Below are 22,855 nucleotides of genomic sequence, written 5' to 3'. Positions count from 1 at the left end.
ACAGTTCAGACGCTGGTTTTTCCAGACCAGCTCGTAAACCACATCTGGGGAAGGAATTTAGATTCCTTTTCTCCTTCTTTCTCTGCTGGCATTTGCTTCTCCCCCCTCCACGGCAAGACTCCGTCCCTCTGCCCCCCTGCTTTGGATTTAAAGCAGAAAGTCATTTTTGTTCATATTTTCTGCCCTGTGTCCTCAGGATAACTTGAGCCTGGCTCTAGAGCAGAGAAGAGGAATGTTTTATTTGAAATTGATCATGCGCACCACCACTGCTCTGCTTCAGATCTGCTGGAAACGATGAAGGCAGCTACTGAGACAACACTACAAAAGTGAAAAATCAGTTTATGTGAAATTCAAACTGCAAATCAGAGTCTGGCAGCATGCCTCTGCAGCTCTGTGATGATCCTGTCTGTCTGCGAGTTCAACAGGCTGCCAGTGAGGCTGTTGACAGCGTGCAAGCCTGTGCTGAGAGGTTGTACGCGAACAGAAGATGCAGAGCTCCTTTTCTCCCTCTAATCGTGTTCTTCCCCTGCTCTTCTCTCACAGATTGTCCCTGGCTTCGCTGCGTTCCTGTGGGACAACAGACGCAGTACCAGTAGCTGACTGACAGCAGCAAGCAGCCCACCAGACCCCTGCGCTGAGTCTTCCCATTGGCCAACTGCCAGAGCTTCGCTCCCCCCCATCCTGACTGGCTCTGGCGGGAGTGTGGATGGAGCCGAGGGACCTGGTTGGCTCAGCCCGACCCAAAGAGGCGGACCTTCGGGGAGGCAGGGCAGGGCCCAGCGAGGAGCATCAACTGGCGGCGGGAGGCGCCGGGCCGGTGCACGGCGATGACGTGATTAACGGCGCTGCCAGTGAGGGGGAGGGGCTGGAGGAGCAAGGGGAGGGGCTTATGGAGGAGCAGGAGTTCTCCATCAAGGAAGCGAGTTTCCAGGAGGGAAGTCTCAAGTTGAAGATCCAGACCACCAAGCGCACCAAGAAGCCGCCCAAGAGCCTCGAGAACTATATTTGCCCGCCAGAGATCAGGATGACCATCCGACCTCCGGCTGGAGAGGGCAAAGGGGGGCGGCAAGGGCGGACAGGAGGCGGGGCAGGAGCAGGGCGGGGCCCCAAGGACGAAGAACGAGGTCCCCCGAGAAAAAGGGTAAGTCCCCCCCTTTTCTTCCTGCTTCTTCTTTACTCACTTAGAGTCAGTAATAAATCACCAGGTAGGCTACGCTGTGTACGCTTTATGGGGTTTAAGTGAAAAACACACTTCTGTCCACCCTAACATCTCAATCCGTAGCTTTTGTTGATCGTCGCCTCCAGCTACGTTTACAAAGAGTCAAAGTTTGCTGTAACTGAAACCAGTCTGACTGAGATCACACAGTAACACACACACACACAGCAGCTGAGAATAGGGCTGACACAAGCAAGTGACAGCTGGTGTCTGCCCTCTCCATTTGTGGTCATAGACTCGGAGACCTCTCCAGTCCCCTCCACTCACCACTTGTTTCCTTTCCTCTCCTATTCCCTCCTTTAATGAAATCAGCCTTTGTGGGTCACAGCCTTCACCTCCTCCTCCCCCGCCGCCTCCCATCACCCTTCCCACACTATACTGGTTTCTGGTGTATGTGACACTGTGTATGTACAAGTCCTTGGGGGAATCTAGTGTTTGCGGGCTGTGTTGACCTACACGGTGCTGTGTGTGTGTCCAAACCTGACAGCCATCTCTGCGGCGTTGAGCGCGACAGGCCCAGCAGGACTAACGGTGTCATGTTGTCAACATGCTGCAGAGTCGTGTTCTGCTCTGTTGTTTGCGCTCCAACTCAAGTGGCTCACAAGGTAAAAGAGGCCCTCGGTAGGCGTCTGAACCGGCTTCCTCTCACACACTTTGCGGCGCTTCATTGGTCGACACAGTCGCATCAGCAGGAACGTTGGAAGAAATGTTTATCAAGACTTTGAGAAATGCAAAAGCACTCGCACCCCTTAAACTTTTGCAACCCAAAACTTTAACGATTTCGAGACATGTTTGCATAATTGTGAAGTGAAAGGAAAGAAGTACATGGCTTTCAAAATGTTTAACATATCATGTTGTAGAGCCCCCTTTTGCTTCAGTCACAACTAAATTTGTTTCTTTTGGGTTTTTAAATACAGAAACTGAACATTTCTGCTCAAGCTGGGTCAGACTGCATGGAGAGAGTCTGTGAACACAAGTTTTTAAGAAGTTTTTAAAGTACATTTGAATTTAAAAAGAGCAGAGCATGTATACATAAACTTTTTCTTTATATATCGGATTTTTTATAATTAATTTTTCTTCAGTTTACAGTTTTGCGCTGTTTTTCTTGGTGTATCTCATAAAATCTAAATAAAACCCATTAATGTTTGTGGTTTAAAAGTGACCTTTGACCTTTATGTACCCATTTGCTCCGAGCAGCAGGGCCAGCTTTTCTGTCCCTGCTTAAACAGCAATCCCCACAGTATCATTCTGCTACCACCGTGTTTCATGAAGGTCATTATCTGTAATTCTTGCTTGCCCTTAGTTGTAGCAAGCTTGCTTCTTTTTGGCATTCTTCTATAAAGGCCCGAAGTGAGTGTGCATGACAGTAGCTGTCCAGTAAACCTTCCTGCTGTCTTAGTTTGGTTTATGTGCTGCTGCTAGATTTATTTCATTTTTTTTTGTTTAGCTGATCGTAAATCTTTGCAATTAATGTAAGCGGAGAATCATGCCAAGATGGAAGGAAACATCGTAGCGTGTTCATGTTTATTAACTTTTTTAAACATTTGGAACGTTTGCTTGGAAATAATCAAAATGTGGTTTTTGATTTGAAGCTGGCAGAGAAAGCTTATCCATCTCCACAGCCAGAGTTCCTGATGGTTTTCTCTTGGACTCGTCGTCTAACCACACAGTGAACCTTCTGACCTGCCTGTGAGATTGTTCAGGCAGGAAAATAAAAAAGCGTGACAAGATACGTGTAGCACGGACAAACGTCAGTGTTTATCTCCGTTAGAAAGCACGGCGGGCTGAGCCTCGCTTTCTGAAGCCCGGGCAGCCGCTCATAATCCAGCGCCATCAGCCCCCTAATTAGGAAGCCCGCCGGCTGGCGATGATTGACAGATTGTTGTCATAGTGACGGCTCTGAAACGCCGGTGTCTTCTGAGCTTTGTTGAGGGGAGGGGAGAACGTGTTGGTGTTGGTTCAGATCGGTTTCAACCCTTCATCCCCACCCGCTCCGTCCTCCAATTACCAACACCCTCCCACCCCTCGTCCCCCCAGCCCCTCGCCTCACGTCGTCTGCCTGCATCCACCCATCACCTGCCACCCCAGGCAGGCTCACTGGAGAGGAACGGGTTAAAGAGACTCTCTCTCTCTGTGTCTCTCTCTCTGCATGCCTGGATATGTGTGTGTGTGTGTGTGTCGAGGTTAAATACTCTCTTTGTGGTGTACGGGAGGCTGTGTGTCAGAAGGGGAGGGGAAGTGAGGTGGGGAGCAGATGGACAGCCTCTCCACTCGCTCTTGTATTGTGTCCGCAGCTACTTCTTTTTCCCGCTCTCCCTCTTTATTTCTTTTAGCCATCTCTCTTTCCACACTTGTCCCTGCCATTTTTTTCTTCCCTCGCATCTTCCACTTTTTCCGTCACTCTTTTCAGCCCCTACCAGATGGCAGCACGGGGCAGCGGCGGCAGAGCAGGAGAAGGAGAAGGGGGTTGTGGAAAGAGGAGGAGAAAGGAGGTGGAGGTCAGGCATATGGAGAGCCTGGTTAAGGGGCCCCCTCAGAGGGAGCGTGTTTGTGCGTGCGGTAGTGCGGTGAATACAGGAGGGGGCTGAGGGAGGATACAATAGAAATCCATTAAGAAGGAGATTTGCCTCTAATAGACAGAGAACGGGAGAGACGGCCAGCCTGATTAGAAGCTAAGCATGTAGGAAGAGATGAAAATGGTGCCTTTTTTTTAAAGTTATTTTCTTGTGTGGTGTCACCCAGTCAAAGAAGGTGAGATGATTTAAATAGGGATTATATAATTAATACCTTTGACAGTAAATTAAAGATCAGAAAACATGCATGTGCAGACTGGGAAACATAAATATCAGGTGTGTAAAGACAGAGTGAACTCTTTCATATGAAGTCCTATCCGGTTTCTGTCAGCACGTGACTTCATCTGATGAAGTAAGTGTAAGCTGCTATTATGACCTCCGGGTTTGAGGGTGAGTGCTTTAAGCTTCACACCTTGTTCTACCTCTAACAAAAACTCTTAGGAAAAATCTTCAGAATTTCGTTGAGTGTTGACAGTCTGCTAACGATCATCATCAGGCGAGCCAACGACACATTAAAGAAGCTTCAACCACTTCTAAATCGTTCATGTGGCATTTATAGTATTCAGTAGGAAAAAAAAAATAGAACTATGCCATATGAGACTGGTTGTAAGCACTGTGAGAATGCCACGACTGGCTAACTGTTAGCGGCCAATGTCATAAAAAGGACTATAGTTCAAAATATAAATGTGAACACTGTAAGGGTGCAACGAGACATTAAAGTGAGTGCTTCAAGCTCGACACCCGGCTTGAGACTCTTAGTTTGAAGTAAGAGCGAAGGAAGTTTATGAGTTGCATTGTTGTTTTGATACTCTCAACTACTGTCATCAGTCATTAAATGTCACCAATCCAATTTTAAATTGAGGTACTTGGTATAAAAAGGAAGAAACTGTGACAAACAATATATGAGGGATTTGTAAACACTGGGAGAATAAAATGGCTGACTAACTACTTGAACGTAATAAGACATTTAGCTTCAGATGTTACATTTTAGTGCATAGAAGCTCTTTAAACACCTTTTCAGTAATTCTGCTTCGAATAAAGAACTTTGTCTACTAAAGTTCTTTAGTAAACACAGCACCACCAGTGCAAAAAGTTAGTCTAGAGCTGTGGCACCATGTTTTATTACTGCTGTAGATTCTTATTCTGAAGAAAGCAAAGAAGAACTTCTTGGGTTTCCCTGCTTAGTTTACAGAGTCATTCACAGTTAGGGGCTCAGAATTAGACAAGAATAACAAAAAGAGCCCTGCTCAGAACTTTGTAGCGAATTTCTAATTTTTTTTTATAGATTTTTGATCTACCGATGCTGAATCTAACTGGTTAAATACATCTGTATATGTTGATAGACCAGCAAAGCTATGAAAAAAAAGCATGACTTATAGTCTGGGTTTTCAAACCTTCTTACTTGTGATAAACAAAAAATAATGATTGTGAATCCAATTTAATGCTTAGTTGTGTCTAGTTAGCTGGATGCAATGTTACATCCCTAATACTTATTATTCCCAATATGTTAACGTTTCACATCAAGTATACCTAACACACCATTTTACTTCAGCTTCCAATTTCCAAACAGTGTTTCTTCTGTAGCGATTTACTAAATGTAGAAGAGATGTGGTTTTGTATCTCTTCATCTCAAGAAATACACGTAATTTTACAGCTATCAGTAATAACAGTTGAGCATTATTTGCTTTTTACAATAAACTATTCTATTAGTGAGAGGATTATGAAAGAGGGAGCGCAGAAAGGGGAGGTGCAAAGGGGGTAATTTCCTTTTTTTAAAAGGGAATCTCACTCTTCTATCATCTTCATAGCAGGCATCCATAACCAGAGGCTTCATAGAGCGAGCGTGCCGTGTCAGGAGACGGGGCCCACATTAACGCAGTATGATGGGCTCCCCTTCTCTGTCTCCAGCTGACATCACACACATGCTGGATGTCCTCTCGCACGCAGCTCTTTGTCTGGCCCACGCCGTGTGCGCTCAGAAGATGAATGTGTGTGATTTAATAGATCGGATCCCGGGTCAACCGCTGCATCACTCCTACGGACATGGAGGAGGCTCGTGCAGCCGCGCACATGCAGGCACACAGTTTGCAGGTTTGATGCCATCACTTGGCAGAAGCTACCTAAAGAGCATTTGCTGCTTTTTGCTCTCAGAGAGAAACACATACACACACACAAATCATGCTGAGCGGTGATTGCAGTCAGAGGGAGTGTTTTCCTGGTTATCTGTCCAGTTCCCTGGACGTGCCAAATGTGGCTCTTAATCCATTTTGCTATCTGTGGGGAAAGATAAGCCAGAGCTTTTTCAGGAGTCTGGGCCAGGCTGTGTGTGTTGTTGCTGTTGGGGTGTGTGTGCGTGTGTGGGTGTGTTAGTGGATGCATCCGAAAGCTTGACGCTAAATACACACTTATCTTGTCTTGACAGCCCCTCTGCTTGGTGGTCCTACTGACTGCGTGTGTGCGCGTGTGTGTTGTTGCTTGGTGGTCTTCTCCCAGCAGTGTTTGGGATTATTATGTGTTAGTCAAGTGCATGCAGGGAAATTAATGCTGTCACAGTCGCAACGCCAAGTGTGTGTACACGCAATACGTGCACGTGTGTGCGCAGGGAATGCTTGGACGTTTGATGTGGATGTTGTTTTTCTTATTTCTGTCGGAGATGGCGGTTGGTGACCTGAGGGACTTGATGAGCTCATAAAAGCAGCAGCGTCTGTGTCAGCTTGCGTGTGTGTGTACGTGTGTGGGCGTGTGATACATCATGCTTTGCCCACAGAGAGCAATCCGTGATTGATTTATGCATATGTATAAATATAAAATGATCACCTCTGCTGTGGTCTGACCCTACTGTCCCATTGACTGTTTCTGGTGTCTGTCCGTTTGGTTAAAAGCCCCAAATTGTTCATTTAGATGTTTTTGGTGTGTGGATGCGTGCTGTCAGTGTTTGCAGCCTTTGAGTCTCTGATCTGGGAAAGCTTTAAGGGGCGTCTCCCTTTAGTGATTGGGGGATGGTAGATGTGAATGTGTTTGTGTGCATGTGAGCTGGAGGGGGGTAGTGGGGGTGAGTGATTTAGCACCACGGAAACACCAGCTGTCCATCTGTGTCTGACCCCCATGCACACACACCAGCACACCCCCACGCACACACACACACGCATATTGCATCTAACCTCTGATCTGCTTCTCGGTATCTCCAAAATCTGCAGAAAGTCCAGTCAAAATACAATCTGTTCACTTGTCTTTCACTCGCCAATCACATCCACAAGGTTTTCCTCTCTAAAATCTATTTCCTGGAGATCCGCACTAACCTTGGTCACAGGTTTTGCTTTTCAAAACTAGACCTGGCCCAAGAGGAGAATCTCATAATATCTTAATGCTAAATTATGATTCTAACTATACAGAAATATGTCTGGTGTAATATATAACCTATGTAAAACAGAAAGTACTGATAGTGTTACCTGCACCATGTATTTGTTATGTTTCAGAAACATATTTAGGCCGAGAAAGCACAACCAAAGCATGGGACCCCAGTCTCAGTTCAGTATTCAGGGATTCGCCTATTTATAGATTCAAATTATTTTTGGAAAATTCACCCATTTGCAAATATTTTTTCTGAAATATTTGAAAGTGAATTCAGCTCAGGAAGTAGAAATAGCTACGTGCTTTACTACTTTACATGCTATTGGGTGGTGTTTGCCAAACAGCCAATCCAGGCGTAACATTGATGTTCTTTGGTGCTCCTTGCCTTCAAAGAGTTGACATAAGAAAGACTCTAGATATTAGTTGCTATGGCAGTGCTAAGACTGAGCACATTAATTCATAGTACAGTTTAATTGGTGCTTGAATTATTAAAATGTAGAGTTACAGGGATCAATGAGCAACAATATGGGTGGTCTTCAGTACTGGCGGATGTCTGTGGTCTCTTCTATTGTAGTTTTCAAGTATTTTTGTACATCATCAATATTTCTCTTTCTTAGCCTGGCTAACTGAGCAGCTAAATATCACAGTGGCATTCTTTCAATTTTAAAAATGTCAAAACAATATGGTTTTGTTCATTTCAGAAAGGTTTGATAATATTGTTTTTGCAGGAGTTTGAATGGTTATCCCTTGTTTGTTTTAAAGTCAAAGACATTAGTTCAGGGGTGGGCAATCCTGGTCCTCGAGGGCCGGTGTCCTGCAACTCTTAGATGTCTCCCTGGTTCAACACACCTGAATCCAACAGCTGAATCACCTCCTACGTGCAGTCAAGTTCTCCAGAGTCCTGCTAACGACCTCATTATTTGACTCAGGTGTGTTGAAGTAGAGATGCATCTAAAAGTTGCAGGACACCGGCCCTCGAGGACCAGGAGTGCCCACCCCTGCATTAGTTCCACGTTAAAATGTTGCATAGTTTTGTTTTGAATTTCTGTATGAAAACCATGATACCGTGAAACTGTGAGAATCTCGTATCGTCCTACGCCTAATTGAGAATGATGATGACCCCAAACAGTGGCAAGTCCTCACATAGCGATGCGTTCGATGATTAATGACTCTAGAATATGAGTAATGATCATAAACTCAAACACACAAACATACTCACGCTGCAAGGTTGACTGAATGAGGTCTGCAGCAGCGCTCTAACTGCTTTGGATTTATAATGAATGACTGAATGAATGCATGGTTAGTAATGGTGAACACATACACACACAGCCACACAAAGAAGTGCTGGAGGGGAAGCAGAAGAAGAGGTGAACTTTGACCCTGCTGGACATTCAAAAGCAGAGGTGATAGCTGAGCTCCAGCCTGTGTGTTTGTGTGTGTGTGTCTGCTGTATTGTTGTTTGTACGATTGGGTCAGGGTTGAGACAACTGGAGTCTGGCCTTTGCTTTCTTACCCTCAGGGCTGGATTTGATGCCTGTCTGTCGGCGTGTGTGTGTATGTGTGTGTGGTTGTGCTGACCATTTGGTGGGAACTGTAGCTAATTTCTCAATCAGACACACACATACCATCTTCTCACTTGGTCTCAAAAGGTCAAGCCTTATTCTTTCTCTATTGTGTCCGGGTCCCAGTAGGTCTCTCTTCCTCCTCCGGCAGATGCAGACTTGCTATAAAAGCCGGTCCGGCTTTAGGTGCGTTTTTTTAATAAAGACCTGAGGCGTTCGCTCGCTCGCATTTAAAGAAATGCTAATGGCTCTGTGACAAATCAGCTCGTTGTGCTGAGACGTTCTGAGACCTGCTGTGTTGACAGGTCGGTGCTGGGACGTTTTTCGGGATGTGTGTGGGAGCACAACACACTGGACCGATGCTGAGCGATTCTGGCTTTGGATTCTGGCGATTCAGCCTGATTCACATCACTGAGGGACGATGTGGAGGGCGACCTTGTTTCATATTCTCTGTGGTCATAGATAACGTTGAGTCATACCATCTTGAACTTGTGGGGCCACTTCATTATCTTCATCAAGCCTCTGTGGTTGGTCAGTGAGTGGGTGTGTGTGCATGTGAGGGAGGAAAGGGGCAGCGTGTGGAGATCCAGCAGGAATTGGTGCTGGGAGAGCAGGAAACGGCTGCGGATTCAAAGGAGAAAGAGAAGCAAGTGCTGAGTATCGACTTTCACTAAGTCCCACTACAAGCGCTTGTCAGTGAAATCTGATGGCACCATCAGCTGTCTGGAGCACGCCTGTGTGTGTCTCAGTGTGTGTGTGTTTCTAAATCACTGAAAGAAAAGACGTTAAAGTGTCCGAAATCTAACGACAAGGTCCTGAAATCAAATTGTCTCCAGAAATAGATGCATGGTGTGTCAGAGTGAAAGTGTTACAGCAAAACATACAAAGGAGTGGTATTGAGGACATTTTGTTCGTAAGACAAACCCTAAGTGGGCAGGTTGTTGCTGTCTGTTGGTGCAATATGTTCAACTTGTTTTCAGTCTGCAGAAGGCTAAAACGATCTTAGGTCTCTCCAAGGGTTTCTTTCTTTCTTTTTTTTTTTCCAGAAACGTGTGCACTTATTGATATATTTTTCAGGATACTTAATATCTGACAGAAATAGCCATCTGTACCAAAGACCTTGCTTCAGACATTGTTTTCACTCATTAATCCAAACTTTCTCCTAAAGATTTTGTAATTTTTATACAGTTAATTCTTGCACTCTGGGATCAAAGCAAGCCCACAACATGATACCACCTCCACCTTGCTTCACTGTTTGCAGCACTATTCTTTCCTTCTTCCTTCCTTTCTTTTGATCCAAGCTAGTACTTCTAGTTTGGTCCTCAAAACTATTTCAAAATAAAAAAAATTTCTTGTATACATTTAATATTTGTGTGACTTTAATGTTACTTTTATGAATCTATGGGCTAACCAGAGATCTGTGGCAAATTTCCAATGTTTGTGCAGCTTTGACCCGTGGATACACTTTGCAATAAGTTTTTAAGATCTATGATCTCTATACATATGTATTGATATGTTGCACACATAGGAAAAACTTTCAGAATATTTCACTGTCCTAAAAAGTTGATATTTGTTATATCAGAAACAGAGGAGATGTCACGCCATGTGTGTGAATTAACAAGTTTTGTTGTTTCAAAACAAAGAAAAAAACAATTTGAGGTTGACATTTTAAACTGTATTTATTGTTCTATATTAGCATTGATTATAAACATTGTCTGCTTTTCTTGTAGAGTGTAGATCTTTACCTATGTTGCTAAATCCGTTATGTTCTGTTCGGCTTAAATGGACAGGCGATGTATCTCTGTCAAAAATGCTTCTGACTTGTGAGTTAGAGCTGGATTTGATCGATTTATGACATTTTCTGTTCTTGAAGATTTAATTTATGAAAAATCACTTTTTTCACCATTGCACTAGTTGGGTTTCTGAACTTCTGAGTGATATCGGCCCACCCAGGACCTTCCATCTCGTTTTACAAGCACGTTTTACAGCTTGAACTTATTTGGACTTAGAATTCAGGTCAACTCCCAGAGGGGAAGATTGAAATAAAAGCAAGTTTTTGAAAATATTTTAGGTAATTTGTAATTTATTTTTAAGAAAACAAAGGGAGATTAAATTTCTGATTAAAATCAGAAATTGTATTTAGTATGAAAAAAATCTGATTTTATTTTGAATCGATTTTATTTTGGCTACGTTGGCCATGTTGGGCGCGTCATCCGATTTAATTTTTAAACATTTCAGCGAAATATTTAATATTCACTGACTGGATGAAAATGGACTTTTTGGGTTTCCAACAAGTCAGGACAAGAATTGTTCCAATCAATAGCTAATTTCCATGCGTATCTCTTTGGTAAGTTATTACTTATCAATTTGCATGTAAACATTTAGATTATAGAGTTAAATTCTTTTTAAGTCTGTAGATATTGATAACAGAGAGGGACTTTCTGGCTTTCTCTTTTATAAAACGTAACTGTGTTATAACCATAACTTACACTTAACACCATATTATTGCTCCACATGTCTTCTCTCCAGGCTCTGTGAAGTACTACTACTGTAGTTTGGCTGCTTATTTATGCTCTGTCTCTTAAGTGTGGATCCCAGCATGAATAGGACATGTCTGTCTGTCCTTATGTCTGAGTGTCTGTCCCTGGGCACGGCTTAGACTAAACAAACAGCAGTGTTTATGAAGCAGAGAAGAAGCCACGAGGGTTTTCTGTTTGCTGCTTCATTTCAAGACACAGACATCTCCACGCCTGTGCACACACACACACAGCCACGGCTGCAGCACCTCCTGCGTTTCTCTGCCCTGTTCTGGTGCGATTTTTTTCACCTTCTGCTTTTTTTCCCCTCCAGTTCAGTGTCTCCTTCTCAGTCGGTCTCTTTTGGACCAAACCGCTCAGTGAAATATTCGTCCGCTCTCAGACCGAGAGGAATGCCACTCCGTGTGACCTCTCACCCACTGCGAGGAGGGGGTGTTGGTTTGGATGAGGGAGCGAGGGGGCAGCTGCAGTCATGTGCCCGGGCCTGGAGAGAAACACGCAGACACGCATACACAGACATTTCTGAAATCATGTACACACACTTTAATTCCTGCAGTCTGCTAAGCCCTGACCCAGCTCTGTACCTGCAGCTCTCCTTCACCCGCGTCTCTTTGTGGCTGCTGGGAAGTGTATGATGCTTCACTTTGGTCTGCGTGCGTGTCTGTGAACACACGAGTGGAGTGCAGCCTCACACAAAGGCATTATTGTTGGTAAGAGGGGGCCTAAAGGGAGGCAGGCAGCCTGATTGGTTAAGACTATTGTGTCTCACTTTTCCCATTCTCCCTGTCACTGAGGATGTCATTACAGTGCCTCTCTGACTCTCTCCCTCTTCCTGCTGCTGGCAAGCTGAAGATCATGTAAGGACACAAGATGATCAAGGAAGAAACTGTCTGCTCACAACTGCAAAACTTCAAAGGTGGACAGAAGAGTCTATCTGAGACACATTTAGGGGTTGTTAAACCAGGGATTGTACTGGAGCCAAATCTAAACTGATCTAGTTTTCCACAACTGGAGACAGGGTATCCGTGCATCCATAAAAAGTCTTTAAAAGTATTTAATTCTAAAAAAAAAAAAAAAGAGAGAGGCATGACTGTTTAATGTAGTTTTTCTTTCTGTCAAGCACAGTGGCCTGCAGACATCTTCATAGCGTTGTGTGACTGGCAACTTTTTTTGCGTCAAAGTGCAAATTTATTGACTGGATGACGTTGGTCTTTGCCTTTGTGCGGAAAGCTTGGCACTTCGGGGTTAAAGCTGTAGAGAACCATATGCAGTGTGAGAAGCACAAAGCTGCTGCCAAGAGCCACAAACAAACCTCAGAAATTTCAGTTTTTTCTTTGCCCGATTGTATTGCAGAAAACTCTCCCAACCATCCCCTACATTTATAGTTTTTTCCGTCTTAAATTTTATTCAAGGTGGCATTAAAAAAAGGTCTTAAAAAGTCTTAAATTTGACTCGCTGAAACCTGCAGATACCCCGTGGATAGGCGCGTCATCGTATCACTATAAATGACTCACCCAGTTCATGTTTGATCCTCCCAGGGAGGCAATTCAATGACACAAGTTATATTATTAACCTCAGTGTCTCTATAAAAAGTTGCCCTAATGTCACCAACAGCATTATGCTCTTTTTATCCCAAACAAGATCCAGTTCTAGATTCGTTTCATCCAGACTAAAATTAATTAATTTATGTTCATAGTTCAACACTTGAGCACTTTTAACTGAGGGACTCTGTTAATTTGGCTTTTTACACAACATTAAGTTAAGTTGCTGGTCTCCTAAAGCTACCCACAGGCTTCTGACGATATTGTTGGTTTTCTGCAAAAAACCAGTTTGTTGTTGCCAGAGCTTGTTGCAATGGAAACACAAAGGACTTTCCATTTCTTAGCTTTCATAAAATTCTGTGAATTTATTGGTGTGTTTGGTGTCATTTTGTGTTTGGTGTTATGTTTCATGGTCCAGTTCTGCACCAGCTTTGCTATTCTTTCCTCATGGTCCCATATTTTCCTGAAGCACCTGCTGACAGACCTCTGTCTTACCTTCATGTGTTTTTAGAAAGGAAAGGTTCGCTCCTTTAACACATCTTATAGGTAGATTATTTTTGTCCTCTTTCTGATTGTAGAGGAATCCCCTTTCACATCAACAGCAGTAAAAACCTTCTGTAGGTTTTTGGAGACATATTTTAGTATCTCTGTCTGGTTTCAGGGTGAACCTGCTTGAATGGTCAGACCAGGGCATGTTGGCAGTGATTCTGAATCTCCTCCTCTTTGGTACCGTAGAATAACTGACTCATAAGTTGCTCCAATGTTTTTCTAAAGTCCTCAGACAACTGTTTGGATCTGACCATGTTCACTAGTCAGGAGCACAACAAACAAACAAACTAAGGTTGAAATGAAACAAACCTTTAAAACTCTGAGTAGTGAATGTTCTTATCATACTCATTTAAAGTAGTGTGCGAAGTTTTAAAAGGTATTTTCTTTGGTTTTTATTGTTTGATTCTATTATTTTTAGTATAATTAAAATGTATATTAACTACTCACATGTCCAAATATGCTGGAAACACCCAGATCTTTCTTGGGTGCCTGCATTTTGTGCACTATACTCACTGATAAATGAGTAAAACATGTTTTCATAATACTCCACATGGCACATCTCCAGCTAAGACAGACTGTCTCTCATGAACACATGAACTAATTGTCATGGTTCATGGTTGTGGTGACCGTCTACTCTTATCAGATCTTTGTTGTCCACTAAGACAGGCAGATAAAATACATGAGATTGCATAATTTGTGAATAACTAATCAGTGAGTGGGGCTTTGCTGTTGCAGACCGCAGAGAGGAAGTGTTTAATCTGAGCACACAGCTTCTGTCTTGAATTACCAATCATTCCACACAGGAAGTCATCCCTTAAAGCAGCTCATTGGCTGTTAATTGTTTCCTGTTGGAGAGAAGCGGTGCGATTGGATCATATGGGGCCCAGAGAATGGAAACAACTTCTTCTGTTGGTTTGTACACTTTGTGCTGCACGAGTGTTTGCGTTGGGGAAGTGAATTTTGACTTGAGGCTTGCAAAGAGTATTAAATGTCTGTGTGTGTTGTCTTCTTTGTGTTGAGAGTGTGTACCGATTGTCATCTGTGCTGTTCCTCAGCTGAAGTTCACTGACTCCCATGAAAGGAACGATTGGTACATGATCGCTGTGAAACGACTCTAATGCGCCTCTTAGTGCCTTTCTGTGGCGGGCTGCACATACAAAGGCCCAAACACGCCATTAATGGTAATAGTGGGGATTAGATGCATACTTTGTGTAGCATGTAAATGTGTGTGCTATTAAGGCGCGAGTAGAAACCTCAGACTGCCTCATAATAACATGCTCTGGCTCAGCCAATCAGAGGTTCTTGTTTAAATTGAGTCATCAACTTTTCAGTGTGTCGGAAGAAAGCGTGACAAGGAGGCTCTTTGGTGGTTTGCTGCTATCTTTAGGAGTACTCCAGTCTCAAGGATTACTGCTGAGGGTGTATGAGGGACCGTTTTACTCCAGACCCACCACTGCGCCTCGCGTGTGCGCCGAAGCTCCCGCGTTTGATCGTGTCTAAGAGGATCAAAATGTGCCGTACATGACGGCGTGTAGCATCAATGGTGCTGCAGAACAGGGTTTTTAGAGAAAAAAATAAAACTCAGTGTGGTTGCAAATAGGCATATCACGATAATACATTTTACTAGATGATACATTGCCACAAAAGTTATGGAAATAAATGATAATATTGTTGTTTTGAGACCGTTTGAAGTAATATAATAATGAAGACATAATAATGTAAGTGCACAAAGATTAATAAACTTTCATTTCTAACAAACATTTACCACTGGAACTGGAAGATATTTTAAATAGCCAAAACAAATACATAACACAACAAACAAAATGGATGCTGCAGTTTCTGTAAGCAAAATTGCTCTTCAAAAAGGGGCTTGTTGAGACCAATGCAGTTATCATGTGATTACATTTTTATTTATATTTCTGTTGCGTATTACAACAGCCTTAATTGTGTAGCGCAAATGAATGTGGCTTGATTCAAAATTTTGTTCAAATGAAAATTAGAAAAGTCTGACATCCTAATAATTGAAATCTAGTGCAGCGGATTTAACCTGCGCACTCAGATTAAATCCGTCCGATCTGGCGCAGATAGAACAGGGAGAGCGCTGTGGAGAAGTTTATATAAGGGCTATAAGACAATATTTCAAGCTTTGAGCATCTCATGGCGGACAGCAGTGAATCTAGAATTGTATTATCAAAATGTGTAATTATGAAGCTATTGCACTGACAATAGAGATCAAAATTAACCCAGTTTCTTGATTCTTTTTTTTCTTTTTAAGTAAAATGCAGTATTATATATGCATGCCACACTTTTCAGATTTTTATTTCTAAAGAAAAAATAGTTGAAAACCATTTCCTCCCACTTCATAATTAAGCCCTACATTCTGCTGATCTGTCACTAAAAAATCCCATCAAGGTTTCAAGTTGTAGCTTGACAAAATCTGAAAAGTGAAGAAAATATAGATACTTTAGCGAGGGGACTTTTTAGTTTGTGAGCTTTTCGGCTTCGGAGCCAAACTTCCAAATGTTCCCACCCAACTTTCCCAGAAGCCGCTTGAATCTGAGGTAGGGAAGAGCGTGTCGAAGTGGAACATGCTGAGTAAAAACAGACGTACAGTTTCAGGCAGCGGCGGGTCTGATCCCAGCCATCCTCAAACCGTTCACCTTGACAACCCCTCCTCTTCCCACTCCCTCCTCTCTCTCTCCTCCCTCTTTTCTCTCCCCCGCTGTGGGTCTCCTCAGGCGCATGAATGGAAGTCTTTATTCCCAGGAGAACTGGTGGGAAGAACGAACGAACGAGGAACAGGGATGAGGGTGGCGGTGGAGGGGGGTGAATGGGGCTGGTTGGATGGGTGAGGGTTGGGGGGGTCTCTGTGAGAGTGGCCACAAGATCAACACAGTGCCACAGCTCCTCTTTTCTACTCTGCTGCTTTTTCCCTCCTTTTTCCCCTCTCTGTTACCCCCCTCTTGCCCCGCCCGCCTCTTCCTACCCCGATTTTAAGTGCTGTGGATACAAAGCCCTGTTAGTATTCATGGTGTTTGTTTGCAGAGGAGCTGCATGTGTGCGTGCATGTGTGTGTGGGAGGGGGTGTGCGTGTGTGTGTTCATGGAGCTGTCAGAAACACAGATCACAGGGAAGCAACGCTCTGAATGGAGCTGGAGAGAAGCGGGCATGTCGGGGAGGAGGGTGGCGGTTCCCACAGGAGGAGAATGGTCAGCTCCAGAATAGACGAAAGAAAAGAGAAAAGGACGAGGAGATGGGGGTGAAAGGAAGGGTGGGGGGGGGGGGTGCACAGGGGCATGGTGTGTGTGTGTGTATGTGTGGGGGGGATGTTGGGTTCCTACATGGTGTTAAAACCAAGACAACAAGGTAAGAGCGAGGGAAAAAGACAGGATCATATCAATCATAAGGTTTCAGAGGAAAGTGGCGGTAAACGAGTCCAGGCACCTCTGTTCTTGTTTTTCTGCCCCCCCTCCTCTTCTCCTCATTCTGCTGTTCTCATTCTTTTACTAACAGCCCCCCCTCCTCTTCCTCTCCTCCTCCTTCGCCTCCTTCCCTCCCCCCGCGCTCCCTCTTTCTCTTTGTGTGTTTGCCTGGACAGCTGCCCAGTTCCATACACAGGAAAAATGAAACACTCTAACCGCTGGGCGCGCTGCCAAATAAAAGGCTGCGAAAAACTATTTGAAGGGCAGCGCGATTGTGTGTGTCTGGGCACGAGGATTTCTGTGTTTGTGTGTGTTTGCGTGGGCCGGTGTGCGTGTGGTGGGATGTTGAGATTTGGGTGTGCCTGTTTAGGGTGTTCTTTTCCCAGTGCAGTGGGCTGATCGGTCCGCCTGTGCGAGACAGGAAGAGGCTTCAGCTCGCCATCCGACTGGGAGAGGAGAGAACGCGGTTCATATGCGATCACGAAAAGTCTGGAAAAGCAGAATTTTATTTTCCAAGGCTAGATAAAATGAAATTGAGCATGGAAAAATTTATTTGAGTTTTCAGTCTTCAGTCTCTGTTCAGGTGTATAGGAAATAATCTGAAACCCGTACCCACAGCATGATGCTCCCACTACCATGCGTCACAGTGGGGGTGGTGATGTGCAGTGTTGGTTTTTAGTCACACATAGTAGCATACATGCAGGTCAAAAAGCTTTGTTTCAGTTTCCAGGGCACATGTTGGGTGGGACATAAAGATTTTGAAAAAGAAATTACTTTAATTTTCTGTTATCCCAAAAAAGATGTTAAATAATTCTTCACCACAAAGCAGAATTAAAACCCAACTTCAACATCTTGCTAATATTTTCATGAAAAAACTTTGCATGATACTGCCACCAGCTAATCCCAGAATTTCTCTGTTAACTATATTCTTCACATTCTTCACACCAGGTCCCACTGGGGGACTTTTCAGTTGGTTGCAGGTTGCAAAAAACTAAACTGGATCATGGATTGAAGGTGTAATCTGAAAGGACTTTAGCTGTCTGTCAGTCATTACTCTTTCTTCTTCTTGTTTCTATTTTATATCGCCTTGATATCCCAGAACAGATCTGACACTAAGAGTTGTAGATTTTGAAATAGAGATTATTTAGGTTTCCCCAGAGGCTAAAAAGCTGTGAAATAGTCCTTTAACAGAATACAGATTGTGAAGCAAATCTAGGCATCGTGATGTTTCACGATGTTGTTTCAGTATGTCATGAAGATAAACATCCCCTTCATGATGCTGCCACCACTGTGTTAGTTTTCCACCACACGATTTTGGGTGCAGACCAAAAAGCTTGGTTTTAGTCTCAGCTGACTGGAGCGGCTTTACATCCTCTGCTCAGCTCGGATGTCCCTGTCCAGATGCGAGTCCAAGTATTATTTGAAACTGAGCTCATCTTAATCCGTCCAGATCCCAACAAGCAGAGAAATAGCCCTTAATTGCCGTGCTGAATCAGAAGCCAACTTCAGCTTTGTGTTGTTTCTTTATTTGTGGAACACATAGATAATAAAACCCAACTAGTTAAATGTTTTGTGCTGAAATGTCCATAATGCCATAAAATCTGCCATAAAAATCTGAAGGCTTAAGTCTGGGAAGGAATGGAAATTTTTACTGGAACATTTGTGGGAACCCCGAGAGCAATATTTAACTTTCAGATCAGATCTCAATTTATAAAAGCCCACTGAGAGGCTGAGAGTGATGCATTCAGGCACACGCCCACATATCTGTCCGTAAATTTATGCTGACTCATTTGCAAAGTGCCTTTCAGTTGGGTGATTGCAGCACTTAGTCACATATTATCTATGACCTCCTGAGCTGCTGCGTGCTGACCTTATCTGATGGTTACATCACCACTGAAGGAGGAATGTGTGCGGCTCAGAAACGGCGGGCGCTCAGGTGTCATGGAGTCGATGTTGGAACAGTGGCGGCTTCTTACAGGTGTTCATAGATCTGGGACCAGAGCAGACTGTCAACAGGAAGGAAAATGCACAACACGAACTGAGGACTGAATGTGCTTCAGCGATCTTTATCCTTATCTTCTTTCTGCTGGTTGAGACCCGTAGATGGCAGTGGGAAAGGTTGGGGACGGCAGATCTTGTGCTTGTTAAAAGGTCAGAGTCCACTCTTGTGCTGATGTCCTAATTTCCTGACTGCTGCCCCCTCCTACAGGTTAACAGTAACACATAAAGAAATTGTGAATATTCTGGTTAGGAGCAACAGCTCCATGTTTAGCAGTTTTCAGCCCACTGTCAGAGTTGTTAAAGGGCAACAGGGAGCATGGAGGGGTGATGTTTGGGCCCCGTAACAATAACACTTCCATTCCAAGGATGACGCCAAACTCACAGCTGTTAGAGAAAGTAGCAACAAAGATCAGAAGAAGAGAAGAAAACAATGTTTTATTTTTTTATCTCTAATTTTTGGATAATGGATCTACCAGGGACAAGGGCCCAATGGATACATTCACACCATGATCAGTCCACTTCAGTCAAACTCTGGTTTGGGAGATGTGAACGCGCAATCAAACTCTGATCCGGACCAAAAACACCAAACTCTGGTCCGCCTAAAGACGTATTTCTCTGTTCGGTTGAAGTAAACTCAGACGCAATTCGAATGAACGCCAAGCAGACCGGAGACCGCTCCAAAAGCAGAAGGTGGACTACAGTCAACGGAATCCTGGGGAGATTCATCCAAAACAAACTTGCGACTTTTTTGTTTACATTTCATAAAGACGGAAGTTGTGCTGATGCTTTCTTCAGAGGTTATCATGTCGTTTCCTTCACTGGTTCGTGGTGCAGCGCCACCACAGGTGAGGAGGTGAACAGGTTCTTCAAAGGGTTGGGTTCATCTTACACAGTGCAGAGTGAAAGCAAAGCGCATCAAAAGAAAATGTAGCGAATCTTTCATTCACACACACTGATGTGTGAATGAGTAGCTTTGGTTACATGGTAACCTGCAGACAGACAGAGGGAGCCTGATGTGGCTGAAGGAAGGAATTAAACGGCCTCGTCTGATATAAGAAGCCACTGATGTTTCCCTGAAGTTCTGGTTGTCTAGGAAGCTTTTGGAAATTAGTAGTAGAGGGTCTTGGATTGATATTAGACATAATAATTCTCTCTACAGTGATAACTGTTTGATGAAACTGAGGTATTTCATCCATCTCCTAGCAGCCCGTGCCTATTCTCAGCTGAACGCCCGTCAGGTTGAGGCTGACGTTGACCTTATCTGGAAACAAAGAGCCCAGCACAACTCTGAGATCCACTTTGTTGACTAAAACACAGCCGTGAGTACCGGCAGCTCACTCTTTATGACCGCTATTTACATCTGACTGTGTGAATATCAGACAGTGTGTGCGTTTTCCCTGAAAATGCCTCACACAGAGAGACACAGAGACGGGGGGAGAGAGGTGGAGGAAACTAAGAACAAAAAGCTGAACTGGTGCCAATATAACCCAGGCTCAACCAGGAAAAAGGGGAGGTGTGTGTACTGGTGGTGGTGGAGCACCATTTGTATTTTTATCTTCTTATTTTCCCCCTCTTTTGCCTCCATGTTTCCTTGTTTTTATTATCTCTCTGTGGTTGCTTTGTGGTTGGTGGGGAGGATGTGTATGGTGCTTATATGTGTGAGACTGTCTGTCTTAAACCGACCTCCCTTCTTCCCCCCTTTGTATCTGTCTCTGTCATGGCTGCCCTCCTTTAACCCGGAGCAGCAGGTTTTCTAGGACAGGTTAAATGAGAAAGCGAGTGTGTATCAGGTGCCTGTCATCTTACTCCTCTCTGGACTCTCCAGCTCTCCTCTCTGGTGTCAGTGCATGCGCATGCACACAGTCTGTGAGCTTTGAGATAAATGGCAGCATGCGTGTGCGCTGAAGTGCATGCATTTGCTGGCTTTGTTAATCATTTACGCTGCTTAGTGTTTGTTTGCTTGGGCGTGTTTTTTTTTTTTTTTTTTCTTTCCATGTGCTGTGCAACTTGGCGGTTGTGTGTGTGTGTTTCTGTGCTTTGCCAGTGAACAGACTCTGGAAACAACTCCCACTATTTGACTTCCAATAGAAGACAAGATGGCATGAAAAGTGTTGTTGAGGGGATTGAGCAGATGAAAGCAGGAGCAAACGTTAACACAGTGAACGATGGAGGGTGTACAAATGCCCTGTGTGTGCATTACACATATTCACACAACGTATTTGCAGAGTACCTGCTCGCATATACGCATTTTGCGTTTCTGTATAGAGAACTCGTTTTGTTTTTCTTTTTTAAACCGTTCAAAACTTAAATTGACTGTATGAAAGTGTGAGGGTGTCTTTCTGTGTGCACTGGCGCGTCGACGTGTGTGTGTGCATGACCATGAGAGGCAAACCTGTGGTTAGGTTACATCTCCCTGCTGTGCAGCAGAACAGTGTCTTGTTGCGTCATACTGAGTCTGTTAATAACAGGCTAAACCACAAATGCCATCCGCTGCTCTATTTCTCATCTTCCAGCGGTGCACTGATTATGCAGCAGTGATACATTAGGCACGGTTGTCTTGTCTGATGCAGCATATTGAGATCTTACACATGTAATTTATGTATTAAGTACGATGCCTTGATACTGTATTGAAACCAATTGCTTTTGCCACTTAACACCCACAAACTTCAATGTGCTTTATTGGAATGTTATGTGATTGACCAGCTCAAAGTAGTTTCAAATTAAAAGCATAGATAGGTTTTCAACATATTTTGCAATTAATAACTTTAAACGTGTGGCATGCATTTGTAATGAGTCTTTCTTGAGTAAATATTTTCTATGCACCTCTAGAGAATGAAACGCTTGACAATTTGTCAAACGTGGAATTTAGAGCTACCAGAGCAAGCATGAGCGAAAACAAATGCTAAGCACAAATTCTATATTTTTATTAGTAAACAATGTAAAAGAAACACACTTTTTTTTCTTTCTCTCCATACAAAATCCCAATAACATGCATAGAAGCTTATCAATGACAAAATGTGGAAATGTTCAAAGAGATGAATGATGAATGACTTTGAAAAGTTATTTCACACGGTTAAACATTTGATTTGTTTGACACATGATTGACAGTCAAGAAGATACAAATGAAGTCCAGATCTGAGTCAGAAAGGTGAGGCGATGAGGCTGGGTTTAGCTACTGTGATACTGCGTGAGCTCAGACATCTCCAACTCTACCCTCCATGCTCACAGCATGAAACATTCTTGCCACAGGAATTTAATTGCTCTGTAAACAAGGCCTTTGTTTTGTTGCGCATTGTTTGCTGCTCGCACAAAAGACGTATTAAAATCCTCGGTTTTACTATGAATAGAGATGAATGTCATATCAGAACTCCGTGGTTCAGTCATTCAAAGTGTGCTTACAAAAGGAAAAATGTACACTAAACTGGCTGAATGGTGATGGTAGTCATTTCTATTTACTCGTGGTTCAGTCATTCAAAGTGTGCTTACAAAATGAAAAATGTACACTAAACTGGCTGAATGGTGATGGTAGTCATTTCTATTTACTCATGCAGCTATCAGTCTGTCCCTTGCAGCTGTTTGCTGTAAGTTGTTTTCTGGTTCTCTGAGTAAACAGTGAGATTCTTTTGTCTTCTCTTGTCTCCAGACTTACGAGCGCCAGTTCAGAATGCCTGACCAGAGAGAGGGGGGTCTTCTGCAGCTACTGGGTGATCCTGCTCCACCCAAACACCAGCCGCGCGGTGCCCTTCTCTCCAACGCCCAGCAAACGCAGCATGGCCTCACTCAGAAGTTCCAGCACAGTCACACGCAGCAGCACCAAATCGGTCCGGATTGGATCACGTCTGGGGCAGCTTTTTCCTCGCCGGGCCAACCGGCTGGCATTGAGTCATCCGGAGACTTGGCGGGAGGGAGCAGAGGCTCATCGCTCGACGCGACGCAGCCTTACTCCCGGGCTGCGACTTCAAGCCCATCTCCCCAGAGATCCATGACTCCGGACCTGCAGCTACCGGTGGTCACAGACGCCAGCATTCTCAACCTCACCTCACTGAGCAGGTAGGGTTTGATGGACATCTGTGGTGTCCAATATGTGGCCTGGGGGCCACTTG

General features: G+C 43.9%; 1 protein-coding gene across 1 annotated transcript in view; it reads left to right on the top strand.

Annotated features, from left to right (window-relative positions):
* setbp1 (SET binding protein 1) overlaps positions 1 to 22,855 on the top strand; it is a 52,586-nt gene that overhangs the window by 13,021 nt on the left and 16,710 nt on the right. Inside the window, exons 2-3 of the mRNA XM_032577498.1 lie at positions 544 to 1,141; positions 22,396 to 22,802. Coding sequence (XP_032433389.1) covers positions 707 to 1,141; positions 22,396 to 22,802 — 842 coding nt within the window. The 5' untranslated portion in view covers positions 544 to 706. The remainder of the gene's footprint in view (positions 1 to 543; positions 1,142 to 22,395; positions 22,803 to 22,855) is intronic.

Source organism: Xiphophorus hellerii, chromosome 12 (genome assembly GCF_003331165.1).
Source record: "Xiphophorus hellerii strain 12219 chromosome 12, Xiphophorus_hellerii-4.1, whole genome shotgun sequence".
Classification (NCBI taxonomy): domain Eukaryota; kingdom Metazoa; phylum Chordata; class Actinopteri; order Cyprinodontiformes; family Poeciliidae; genus Xiphophorus; species Xiphophorus hellerii.
The sequence above is the reverse complement of the archived record's forward strand: the minus strand, read 5'-3'. Positions and strand labels throughout refer to the sequence as shown.